Raw genomic sequence first — 13,481 nt, 5'->3', positions numbered from 1 at the left:
TATTAGTATTAATATCTTATCTTCACAGCAACCCTGTAATCGAGGTGCTATTATTGTCCTTGGGTTACAGATGAGGAAACTGAGGCTGAGAGAGGTTAAGAAAATTGCCCAAGATCATCCAAAGAAGAAGTATCTGAGGCAGAATTAAAATTCAGGTCCTCTTCCATTATTCCTCCAGGCTGCCCAACTAAATCATATTATATGTGTGCTCTACTCTCACACTGGTCTGCAATGGGGCCCTGAGATTCAGAGGCAAGCCAGGGCCAGGGAAACAAGTGTTTATGAAAATGGTTCTTCTCAGACAAGAAAATGTGACTGCCTTATAGTTTATATAGAATATATTGTTTATAATATATTGTTTATTGAATTGTTTATAATTGTTTATTGTTTATAATATATTATTTATTGAATATAATGTTTATAATAATATTGATATGTAATATTAATATATAATAAAATGAGTAATATAAATATATAATAAAATAGTGGTGTTATTATAATACAAATATATAATATTAATGTATAATAAATCCCATAATATTAATATCATATAAATACTATATTATATAAGATATTATACTAATATATAATAATTTATATAATTTATATTCCCATATAAATGGAATATAATATAATAATACCATCAGACTTATTTGATGTGTTGGTTAGTTTTGCTGAAGTGATTTTATTCCCCTCTCTCTATATTTTTCTTGGTACAAAGAATAGCTAACTCTGGGTAGTTAGGGGAGGAATGTTTTTGGAAATAAAAGTGATATAAATTAAAAAAATAATAGAAGAAAAAATAACCCTTGGTGCTACACGCCAGTAAGACCTAAATTGTATCTATGTATTTATAATATCATTAGAAAATTATGTAAACAATCTATGACATAGAGACTAGAACATTTTTTAGGCAGGCCCTTCTACACTCAACCACAGCTCTGGCAAAAGGAGTGACTAATGATCTCTCCAGGGATCCGTCAGCCTGAACGTTGAATGATTTTGTGAGTAGTCATAGGTTGTGGCTAATTGCCAGGCCTTCTAAGAGAAACCTGATTTTGTTCTTTATTCACTGCTGGGACGGTGTGGTGCCCCTATAGCTGATCAGTCTCCAAGAGTGATACCAACATCCCCAGGAAGTGAAAGGGAGAGAGTGCAGTTTATTGAATGAAGGGAGTGGCGCAGGGTCAGAATGGTGCATTAGGAAGATTCATCGTTTAATAGATGAGAGGGAGGGGAGCAGAGGACCCTTCCCCTCAAGTTGTAGAGTCTTATACATCAACACGTCATTGTTGTAGAACCCGCTCTATCACCTGAATCCAACCTCGATGATTTAGTCTTAGAGGATTGTCCGTAGCTCATATGGGTTGACTCGCCCATCATCAAAGAGCTAGCAAGGTGAGATTTGAACCAAGTTCTTCCTGGCCACAATCCAGCTCGCTAAAGGCTAGCATTTTCTGTGGGAAAAGAGCCTGACTATTGGATTTGTGGTCAGAGAATACTTCAACTTAGTATTTAGGTGACATTAGGCAAGTTTAAACACCCTGGACCTTAGCTTCCTCATTTATGAGTTAGGTGATGCAGACCTCTATGATCCTATCATATTAGCGGGAGTTAAATTCTTGATGTTCCCTTGGGAAACGGTGAAACACAAACCAATTTCAGCTATTTTCAGAAGAGAGCCTTGGGTGGGGATGCACCAAAAGAGACTTTTGAGGAAGGGTCTGCAATATTAAGCCTGGTATACTGTGGCATTCGCTCAGGTTCTTGGACACAGGTTATAAATCTTTATTTGTTATCTTTACTTGCAAATAGCTTGCCACTAATGATGGCATGGGTGATGATGCTTTCTTGAGCATATCTGCAATTTATAGGGAAATGGCACAGTGGATAGAGGATAGAGCCTAGAGTCAAGGAGACTCATCTTCTTGAGTTCAAGAACTGTTCTCAGACATCCTGGGCAGGTCACTTCACCCTGCTTGTCTCAAGTTTTCTCACCTATAATATGAGCTGGAGAAGGAAATGGCAAACCATTCCAGAATCTTTGCCAACAAAACTCTGAATAGGGTCACAAAGAGTCAGACACAACTGAAAAACGACTGAAAAACAGCAAGAAAACACTTCCGTGACCCTCCTGAGACATATAAATCCAGAGAAGGACAGGCTGTAATCCACCACAGGCTACCGCACCCAGTATACAACCCCCAGACTCATTTTCCTGCCCTGCATACTGAACTCTAGAAAAAGAAATGGGAAGCAGCTGAAACGATGCGCCTATGCTCAACCCTAGGTGAGCTCTTCCCCTCTTGGCCCCTTAGCCTCTGATTCTGGGTGAGTGGTCTTTGCTGAAGGAGGAGAGCTGAGGCTGGGTCCCCTCACAGTGTCCCTTGGAGATGGGGAGACTATCCCTGAACTTGAACCAGGTCACCTGTTCTCTTGGGAACCAAGCGGCCCAGCCAGCCCGTGTTCACGCTCCTTATCAAGCAGTACAATGGGACTATTTTCTACTGTCTGCTGGTACCAGTTGCATTCCCTGGCCCATCCTGACCTAAGGATGCCATCCATCCTTTTCTCCGCTTATTGCTCAGAGTTAAAATGAGCAGAACGCCTTTTTTGCTGCTCTGGGACTGAAGTTATATCTTCGTGGCTTCAGTGCAGGGATTTTTCAGAGGGCTTCTTTCCTGACAAAGGCTCAATTAATGAGTAACATTCCATCCCATGCTTCATTTTATTGTACCAATAGCCCCTCTAGAGGAAGGGAAGGAACCCAGGTTGGCAAGGACTGGCTGGCCAATTTAGGATAACAACATGGAAAACAAATGGATACTTTTCTGTGTGGTTTTCACTGGAATCTTCATTTATAGTTATTGCATCTGCTGTAAAAGGATAAAATAAAAATCTGGGGAACAATCAAAATAATTGGATGCCTTTTAATGCAAACTAAAGCCTAATCTGAAGAATGCCTTCTGGTGCCCTGGTAAATAGGAGCAAATATGTTTGTTTAATCTAGCAATTACAGAATGCTTTGGTTTTTAAGCACCCACATTATTAATGCCTTCCTTTTAAACGCACATGCTTTGGATTCAATTAAGATCTTCGGGCACTGGCCTGTCTGGCTCGGTGTGACCTGAATCAGCCCAGGCATTATTCTTGAAAGCACTCCTTAATCTTAACGCCTCCCAACAGAGTCACAAAGGCCCGGGAACTCTTTTTAATGGAAACAGTGGCTCTCAGGGCCACGCTAAATTGGAAAGCTCGCTCTCTGCTCCTCTCTTTTAGCCTCCTCATAACTCTCCCCTTGCAGAACACTCTCCCTTTTCTAATCAATCAATTTACTTGAAGGTCCTTCTTCCCAGGATCTCAGAAGAAGTCAAGGACACGCTGGCACGCATTCTCCCCACCCCTTGAGAAAAGGGCTGCTCACTAGCCCCACTTTTCGGATGAGACCTAAAGCAGTACTCCCAAGGGTCCCCTCTCTTACATGGGAGTTGGTTTCCTCAGCAGCCATGGGCTTGTTAATGCTATTCACAAACTTGTTCACATGCTCGAAGTGCTTGGTCATCTCTGTTGCTAAAACCATGTCAATGATTGCCTGGCGCAGTGTTCGATAGTGAGTCCTAGAGAAACCAAAGAGAGAGACACGTTCGTACTGTTTCCAGAACCTGGCCAAGCTTCTGCGGCCTCCCTCTTACCCTTCATAACTTCCCACTGTGGAGGCCCCTGGGAAAATGGGGTCCCTGTTTTAGGCCAACAGATGAAGGGGAGTCTTCGTATCATTGGAATCCAAATCACCAAAGACCACTGGCTTATTCCTGCCATTAAAGGAGAACTGGCAGTATCATACGTGGGGGTGGGTGTATTTTTTCAGTGAAAACTTCCTGCCTTGTCATTTCCTTTCCTCATGTAAGACTAGAGCAAGGCTGGAGCAGAGGTTGATCTCTTTCCCTTCTCCCTTCCACTCTTCATTCAGGCATGAGGGTATTGGCACCCACCACAAGGAATATTAACGATCTCCCGTGATTCTGGTATTGATGGAAAAAAGGGAAAGGGAGGACATTTTACATTAGCTTGGGTAAAATGGCAACTGAAGGGTGTCCTCCCTTATGTCACAGGGCTTATGGACAAGACGCTTCGTAAAGCTTAAAGCAATAGAGATATCTTAATTGTTTTGTATGCAACAATCACATCGACCTATGAATCATTGTTACATGTATGGATGTGAAGAAATGGAGCTAAGTCAAAATGGGAAGAAATCCATCTCCAAGGTGAGGGGCTATTTATGAACTGTGAAGACATCTGCACATTGGAGGCAAAACCACCCCATTGCCTGCTGGGATATGGTACAATAATGGCGGAAGCCCTGATCTCCTTTTATGACTACGCAATCTCACAATAGCCAAGATCCCTAGAGCCGAGGCTAAGAGGAGCATTCAGGGGAGCCTCTTTTGGAGTAGCCAATAAAGATGAAAAAAGTGAAATGTCGAGAATTTTTCGCTTCCATATCTTAGAATCTGGAGTTTCTTTCAGGGCTCAGCTCAGAGCACGTCTTCCAGGAGGCCTTCCCTGACCCCGGGGACTAGTGCCAGCCTCATCACAACCATCTTGTAAGCGTTCTGTCGCTAGTCTGTATAGACGTAGGTGACTACACCATCTCCCCGTAAAGCATGTCAGCTCCTTGAAGGGAGGGGTTCATCCAGTTTTGTCATGGAATCCCCATTCTAGGGCTTCACAAATACTTGTTGGGCGATGGGCTAGGTGACTTCAACAAATGGCACCAAGCCAAAGTTGGAAAAATTGAACACTGACTCTGTGGAGAAATGAGACTTTTTGGAGAATCTGCAAAATTAGAGGTAAATTTGACATGTTATGGGTTGAGACGTGATTCTATAGCTCAAATACACAGAGAGAACACAAGGCTTAGATCCAAAAATCTCTCCCACTACACCTTTGCCCAGCTTCCTTGAGACACACAAATGACATGGTGGGAGGGGGGACACTCGTAAGATAGGGCTGTAGGGGATCATAGGCTGGACTATTGGAGTGAAGAATCCTCTTGGGAAGACCACTAGATTCTAATCTTATTATGCCACTAACTCTCTATCTATAGGGAAGCATTAAAACTGACCCAGAACTCAATTTTGTCTTTTGCAAAATGGGGATGATAATATCTTATTTATCATTCAGGGTTTTTTTGTAAGGATAAAAAATATTTAAAAATTAAAGTAGTTCACATTTGATAGCATTTTACAATTTACAAAGAGCTTGTATTATATGAAGAGTAGTCCAGGAGGTCCGAGAAGACCCAGAGAGATTTATCTAGACACAATCACAGTCTTTGAGCATTTAAGGAGTTGTGTAGAGAAGGGGTTAAAAACATTCTGAAAGTCGGGGGTCAAAATTAGAACCAATGGGTGGAAGTGACATGGAGACAGATTTTGGCTTAGTATAAAGAAGAATCTCCTAATGATTTAGAGCTATTAAAAAAAAGAATGTCTCAGGAAGATGTTCAACTTCCGCTTCAATGAGACTTTACCAGGGATGTTGTGGAGGAGATTAATACTCTAGATTGGACCACATGGCCCCTGCATCCCTTCCAATGGAAATGTGATGATGTTGCGACATAGAAAAAAGCATTTTGAAAAACAAATAGTTTAGATGAGCAAAGTGGTAATATAATTGCTGTCAATAATAGCAAACTCCCACCACCTGGCAGAGTGGTATGTAATAAGTATTGTTTTATTCGTTTAGAGATAAGAAATAAAGTGGCTGCTCAAGAAAAGAACTGGAGTTTGACTAAAAGTGCAAATTCAGATGTGGCCACTATATGGATTTGCTTTTCCTAATTGCACTTATTTCTTATGAGGGTTTCCCCCCCTATTTTCTTTTAGATAGAAGAGCTCTGATAGAGGAAAGGATGTAGCAGTGGTAATTAAAAAAAGAATGTGAATGAAATATTACAAATATATAGAACAGAAGAAAGTTCAGAAAATGTTATGTGCAAACAGGACAGCTTAAGAACTATTGTGTTAAATAGATGGATAGATAGATAGATGGATGGATGGATAGATAGACAGACAGACAGACAGACAGATAGATAGTTAGACAGATGCTTAAAAGCTGCAAATAATTTTTTTAGTTTTATATGTAATTCTTTTTTTCTATTTCTTATTTCTTGTGTTTGTCACGTTTCTAAGACGAAGAAGAAAATTTAAAATAAAAATTCCATAAACTTAATCATGGAAAACAATATGATGATCACGGCCACCACCACCACCAGAGTAATATCTTCCTACTATTAAGGGAAGAGGAGTGGGTGGTGTTCAGAGAGGTGAGTTGTCAGTTACTTACTCAACCATCCAATAGCCCCAAAGCCCAAATGCAACAAACCTGTCAATGTTCTTGAAAATATTGCACTTGTTGTCCTTGGCTGTGAGCTGGAAAGCCAGGGCAGTGTGGTGGCTCTCCAGGACAGCTGTGTCATTGTAGAGGACAGCGAGCTCACTGCCCGCATTGCACAAGAAAGAATTGGTCCGTCCTGGGTGATCCACATCATGGACGGTGGCTGCTATCAATGCAGCTACTTCATCCAGGTGATCCAGGCTTCCCTGGGGATGAAAAACAGAGGATGACTCACCAAAGGACAAAGTACCCCCCCAGACAGAGGGCAGTTAGTCAGGTCAGTGATAATGCCTAGCAAGCTTTTCTTTTACCTCTTGGGAACAGAGGAATCAACAGGAGTTTAAGATTTAGAAATGGAAGGGACCTTAACAATCAGCTAATACAATCGCTTTTGTTTGTAGATGAGGAAATAGGATCAAGGAAAATCAAATAGTTTGCCTAAAGTCCCATGGCCAGTAAATGCTAGAGCTAGGATCGATCCTGCTTCCTCACTGGTTTTATCAGAGCTAAGTAGAGGGGAAAATGAGTCTTGCTGCCTCGCAGTAAGTAAATGCAGGTCCAGATAATCACTTTTGTGGATTACTCAGGGGAAAAACATTAAGTTCCTGTATTACTTGTCACTATCTTCTAGACAACGGGTCCTCTGTGTTTGCTGAATGAGCAGATCCCAGGAGTCCAGCTGCCTTTCCCACCACCATCCACGCGTGTTCAGGAAACACAAGACACCTTTGGAAAGCAGTCAGCTTCTTCCCAGTCAACTCCAAGCATCTCTTGGGCATCAGCTTATTCCGAATGATCTCCATTCCTGCTCCTTCTCTTTAGCAGGCAAGACCAAGAGTTGACTTTACGTAAGTTTCCCTCTTTGGCTGACTGATAGCCAGTGAATGCCGTCTGCTTCACAAATGTGGCTCACTTCAACAACAACGGCAAACACCTCTCTAAAAGTACTGATAGTCCTTTAGCAGCGTGATCTGAGCTCCGCAGAAGCCAAGAGAGTCATCATTGTTCCTGCTGGCTCTTAGGTCTCGTCTGATTTCTGTTTCAGAAACTAAGTGAAGGGGCAGTGAGGTGGCTCCGTGGATAGAGAGTCAGACCTGGAGACAGTGAGTCCTGGGTTCAAATATGGCCTCAAACACTTCCTAGCTTTGTGATGTTGGGCAAGTCACTTAACCCCAATTCCCTGGCCCTTACCAATGGATACCTGGTATTGATTCCAAGATAGAAAGTAAAGGTTTAAAAAAAAGAAACTAAGTTAAAAAAAAAACAAAAAACAGAAGGTCATCATCAGATAAGGAGGAATGTCTCAGAGGGTTTAGCAGTGACATTTCTAGGAAGAGCATGACCACCCTTTCAGTGATGCAGTTTTGAAACCTCAGAGTCATCTCCAACTCTATCCCATCCTTTATTTCCTGCACATCCAATCCGGTGCTAAATCGTGATTCTATCTCTTCCTTTTCCTACATCCTTCTCCATCTCCCTTCTCCCTTCTCAATCCATCATCTAAAGCAACTATCTAAGAGGATTTATTCCATCCATGCCTTTTGATTCTAAAAGCACCAAGGAACAGGGCAGAGGTGCTGCTACAGTGCTCCTGCATGCCCCGCTCCTTTTCACCTTTAAAAGAAGAAAATGGGCTTTGACTGCATTGAAGCAAAGCTGGCCAGTTTTAACCTTAAAAGTAGAGTTTTCAGATAACCAATCCTTTGTTTACATAAATAGCCATTTTATTACTGGAACAGTGAAAAAACCCCTCCAACACGGAATGGTTCTTTTTATACCTGTATAAGCTGCTGTGTTCTTTAGTTTGTTTTAGGAGAGTGGCAGACATTAACAAGGAAGAAAGGACCAGTAAATTCCAGGCGGTTGACAAGTCATAGTAAGGACCGTCCATCCCAAATTGCTTGGGGGCACGTATTATTTAATTTTTAAAAATACTTTGCATCCCTTCTGCGTGCCATGGGAGGCACTTAGTAAATTCTTGTTGATTGAATGATTGGAAATGGAAATAGCATATAATGTTCATTCCCAAAATAGGAGCGGAAGGAGAGTCAAATGGTTCCAAGCTTCAGACTTAGATGGGATTCAGGAACGAGCTTCCAGAACATCTCTTTGTTAAATGTTGAAGGAAGACAGTGGAATAATTTCTCGTGGCTTCAGGAGAGTTGGAACAGGTCAGGAGAAGGTGAAGGAATATGGCAATATGGAATAAAGGCCTTGGTTAGGATTTAAGAAACCTGGCTGCATAATCTTGAGCAAGTCTTTTGATTTTTCTAGGCCTCAATTTCCTCATTTGCAAAATAAAGGGGTTAAAACAGATGATCTCGAGTCAATCAGTGAACATTTATTAAGCACCTACTATGTGCCAGGCACTGTGCTAAATACTGGGGACATAAAAAAGAAGAAAAAGACAGTCCCTTCTGCCCTTGAGGAGCTTACAATCTACTGGACCTTCAAGTTCTAAATCCTAATGTGTTGAGGTCACGGCTTGTCAGAGACTCTGAATGCCTTTGAAAATATAAGCATACAGGCCTAGAAACAGGAGGTCCTGAGTTCAAATGTGACCTCAGACACTTCCTAGCTGTGTGACCCTGGGCAAGTCACTTAACCCTCATTACCTAGTCCTTACCGCTCTTCTGCTTTGAAACCAATACATAGTATGGATTCTAAGATGGAAGGTAAGGGTTTAAAAAAAAGGAAAAAAAATGAAACCGGTATAGTTTATTTTATGCTACTTATATATTCATATGAAATTATTTAGAAATCAAAATTTTGGAAAATATGTGATTTTAAATGCATGTATAACTAAAAGAATTGTTTCCTGTTTCTTTCACTTTAAAAAGTGAAGGACTATCTCTTTCTCTTTAACTAGTTTATGGATCTTGATTTTCATAGTTTGGCTTTGTTTAGACTAAGGCACATCTAAGTTATTTCTCAAACGCTGGGAATGACTGGACCTACAGCAGTCTTCAAAGTCCCAGGAGCTAATGATTAGCATTCCATTTTCACCTGAAAATGTGTGACCTTCTTAATCTCTCTTTCTCTCTCTCTCTGTACTCTCAGAACTTTAGCTCCCGAGCCCCCACCAGTGTTTATCTCATCTCTGGTCAGTCAGAGAAAAAAGATTTCTTCAAGGCAAATGTATTTATTAAAACGGAATAATAAGAAGTGGCTGGCAGGGCAGTGAGGTAGCACAGTGGACAGAGTGCCAGACCTGCAGTTGGGAGGACCTAGGCTCAGATGCTTCATAGCTGTGTTACCCTGGCAAAATCACTGAACTGTTTGCCTAGCCCTTTCCCTTTGGTCTTAGAGTTGTTATTAAGATAGAAAGTAGTTAAAAAACAAACAAACAACTATGAAGCAGGTAGCCATGACTGGAAATAAAATATCTCTTCTAATCTTCCACAAACACATCTGATAGTGAGAAGAGTGAATGCACATAGTTTGCAAATGAAGAAGCATGCACAGAGGGAATACATGTGGCCAGGGCAACTTATATCTCCAGTGCCTGCAGGATTCGGAAAGGAAGGAAGGAAACAAGCATCTATTAGGTACCTACTAAGTGCTGAGCACTGTGATAAGCATTTTACAAATATCTCATTTGAACCTTATGGTAATATTGGAAAGTTGGTGCTATTATTATTATCCCATTTTAAGGATGGGTAAACTGAGTCAAGCAGGGTTAAATGTCTTGCCCAAAGCAACAATGCTAGTAAGTGTGTGAGGCCAGATCTAAACTCAGGCCTTCCTGACTCCAGAGCCAATACTCTATTCACTGGACAACTGAGCTGCCTCTCCATCTGTTATCATATCTTTATGATGCTCCTGGCAGAAGTGCAAGGCTCTTCTGGGTCAGCTCCCGGGCAGGGTGCATAGCTCCAGTGCTTGGTTGTGATCTTGATCTTCAAGCTCAGTTGAAATTCTGGCCTAAGGTGCTGTTACATGTTTGAAAAGAACCAGAAACTATACACTAAGACCAACAGATACTTGGCTACTATCTCTCTGTCTGAAATCTTAGAATACAGCCATGATCTTTTGAGAGGAACTGGAACCCATAACCTAGGACCAGCAGGAGTCTCAGCTGAGTCCTCCCTTTTCCTGAGCAAGATTCCAGCTTTAAGCATCAGTCCTGACCTCCTTGACCTCCTCCTGCCTAAATTGACTTGGATCATCTCTGTGGATGGATCCTCTGCCCCATGCATGCTGCCATGTGTGTCTGCTACGAGATGCCACTGCTGAAGTGAAGAGAGAGAAATCTCTACCCTTGTACCCTTCTTGCACTTAACCCAGGGCTCTCTGCCCCTCTGATTCTTAGTTTTCCTGGACTCTGCCATGTCCTTCTGGTGCAAGACACCACTGCAGAGAGAGGTGGAGAAATCAATACCTTCCCTTTCTCCCTGTCTCCCCAACCACCAGGAAGTACAAAGGAGAAAACTCAGGAACTGAATTCTTCTTCCATAGCTATGGATTACAACCTAACTTCTCAACTATACTAGAAGTTTGATTTTGAGCCATCTCATTCTTCTGCTTTTAAACACTCAGTCAGCTCTAAACCACCTTCCTGACCCCTGCATGTGCTTACAGAAGTCCACCTTTGTTTCCCTTACCTGAATCTACATTCTAGTTTCATCAAGTAGATTAAAAAGATTCACATGATTAAGTCCCCAGATCAATTCTATGCTTCTCTCTTCCTTCTTTCCTTCCTCCTTCCCTCCATACTGACATACCTATCTGTCTGTCTGTCTGTCTATCTATCTATCTATCTATCTATCTATCTATCTATCTATCTATCTATCTATCTATCTATCAATCTGTCTGTCTGTCTATGTGTCTGTCTATCTATCTATCTATCTATCTATCTATCTATCTATCTATCTATCTGTCTGTCTGTCTCTGTCTGTGTCTGTCTGTCTATCTATCTATCTATCTATCTATCTATCTGTCTGTCTGTCTGTCTATCTATCTATCTATCTATCTATCTATCTATCTATCAATCTGTCTGTCTGTCTGTCTATGTGTCTATCTATCTATCTATCTATCTATCTATCTATCTGTCTGTCTGTCTGTCTGTCTGTCTGTCTGTCTGTCTGTCTGTCTGTCTATCTATCTATCTATCTATCTATCTGTCTGTCTGTCTGTCTGTCTGTCTGTCTATCTATCTATCTATCTATCTATCTATCTGTCTGTCTGTCTGTCTGTCTGTCTGTCTCTGTCTGTGTCTGTCTGTCTATCTATCTATCTATCTATCTATCTATCTGTCTGTCTGTCTGTCTGTCTGTCTGTCTGTCTGTCTGTCTGTCTATCAATCTATCTGGCTATCTATCCACTTATCTGTCTGTCTGTATGTCTGTCTACCCAACAACTTACTCATTTATCTATCCATATCATCTCTTTCATCTATTTGTCTTTATCTATCTATCTATCTATCTATCTATCTATCTATCTATCTATCTATCTATCTATCTATCTATCTATCCCATCTGTCTATGTATCTAGGAATATTTGCACATTGGCATCTGTATACATGAGACAATACTTGTAAGGCACTCTGCAAACTTTAAGGCCTTAGATAAATGTCAGTTAGCTCTTAGCTAAATGCAGGTAGGTGGCACGGGGGAGAGTGCTGGGCTTAGAATCCCAGAAGACTTAGAACCCTCCTGAGTTCAAGTCTGGCCTCAGACACTCGTGATTGCCCGCATGGGTGCTGAAGAAGAAAGGAGGAACAGAATCCGTAAGAGGGTAATTTGTGTTCACAGCACTTGTTAGGGAGTGAACCTACCTACTTGTATAATATAATAAAATACAATATAATATAGTACAATATAACATAACAGCACGATGTGGTATATTATAAATACATACATAATATAACCTGCCATAACATAACATAATATACATGATATATGCATATAGGGTCAATTCTGGTGTATAATTCTAACTCACGTTTTACTTACTAGCTGTATGACTCCAGGCAAGTTACTTAACTTCTCTCTGAGTGTCCTCGCTATAAAATAGGAATACTAACAGTAGCTACCTTGGAGAATTTTTGTGAGGATCAAATCAGATACTATTTGTAAAAGCACTTAGCACAGTGCCAGGCACATAGTAGGTGCTAAATAAAGGCTTATTCCCTAAGTAGCTAATTTAGCAAAAGCAGACGGTTGTCAAATAAAACCTAGAGTTGAACGATAGTAAAACAGTCTCTCACATATTCATTCAGACAGCGTCTAGTCCAAGGGTGTCCAGGAGCCCACTCTGAAAATTTTACCTTTACTCTTTCTTTTCCGAGGAAAAATGCCGTGGCATGCAGGACGTCCGCAGCATGGGTAGAGTTGTGGTAAGAGTTGGATGAGTGGTAATTGGCTTCGATCACCTGGAGCCAGGCCCGAAGAGTGGCTTCTGAACAGTTCAAAAACTCACAGACACCAAAACGGGCAAAGACTTTTAGCCCTAGGTAAACCAACGGTCTGGAGAAGTAAAAAAAAAAATCTCTTTTACTGATAAGGAAGAACAATGACATTTTTCTGTGTTCCCAGCCCTGCTGCTCTGTAATCTGACACGTGCAAGAAGTAAAAAGCATCTTTGGAAAACAGAAAGAATTTTCTTGGCAGCCCCTTCTTAAATTGAGTACTAATTGCTGAACAGATGCATTATGGCAGTCAACCCAAAACACCGCGAGGTTATCTCCAGTTCATCGGAAACTTTCATCACTGTGATAAATGGCAAGTCTTTGGATCTCTGTCCTTGTTCTCTCTCCTGTGGATCCATCAAAAGTCCTCCCAAACAAAGAGAACGGTCAATCTGAGATCTTGCAACATTGAGAGTCATTCGGATTTCCAAATGATTTTCCGTGGCCTCGCAGCCCAACCTCTTTGGAGAGGAATATTCCTTTTGCAGGAACCTGGGCTAGAAGTGATCTTGGGAGGCCACCTCATATTCTCTTTACGTACAGGCGGGCCCACTTTTAAGCCATTCTGCTCAAATAAAAAACGATCTCCCAACTCTCTGAGCCCACAAATTCAGTGAAATCTTGTGTTGCTTTCATGAATTTGACGCTTAGCTCAGTCCCTAATATTTATGCCTTC

The 13,481-nt window shown here is 41.2% G+C and overlaps 1 protein-coding gene across 3 annotated transcripts in view; it reads right to left on the bottom strand.

Moving 5' to 3' along the window:
* Positions 1–13,481, bottom strand: part of PDE8B (phosphodiesterase 8B) — a 365,551-nt gene that overhangs the window by 10,587 nt on the left and 341,483 nt on the right. For all 3 annotated transcript variants that reach the window (XM_056824791.1, XM_056824789.1, XM_056824790.1), the window contains exons 17-19: positions 12,665–12,863; positions 6,388–6,605; positions 3,482–3,617 (exon numbers count right to left, since the gene is read on the bottom strand). In XM_056824791.1, coding sequence (XP_056680769.1) covers positions 3,482–3,617; positions 6,388–6,605; positions 12,665–12,863 — 553 coding nt within the window. The remainder of the gene's footprint in view (positions 1–3,481; positions 3,618–6,387; positions 6,606–12,664; positions 12,864–13,481) is intronic.

This window comes from Monodelphis domestica, chromosome 3, assembly GCF_027887165.1.
Source record: "Monodelphis domestica isolate mMonDom1 chromosome 3, mMonDom1.pri, whole genome shotgun sequence".
Taxonomy (NCBI): domain Eukaryota; kingdom Metazoa; phylum Chordata; class Mammalia; order Didelphimorphia; family Didelphidae; genus Monodelphis; species Monodelphis domestica.
The sequence above is the reverse complement of the archived record's forward strand: the minus strand, read 5'-3'. Positions and strand labels throughout refer to the sequence as shown.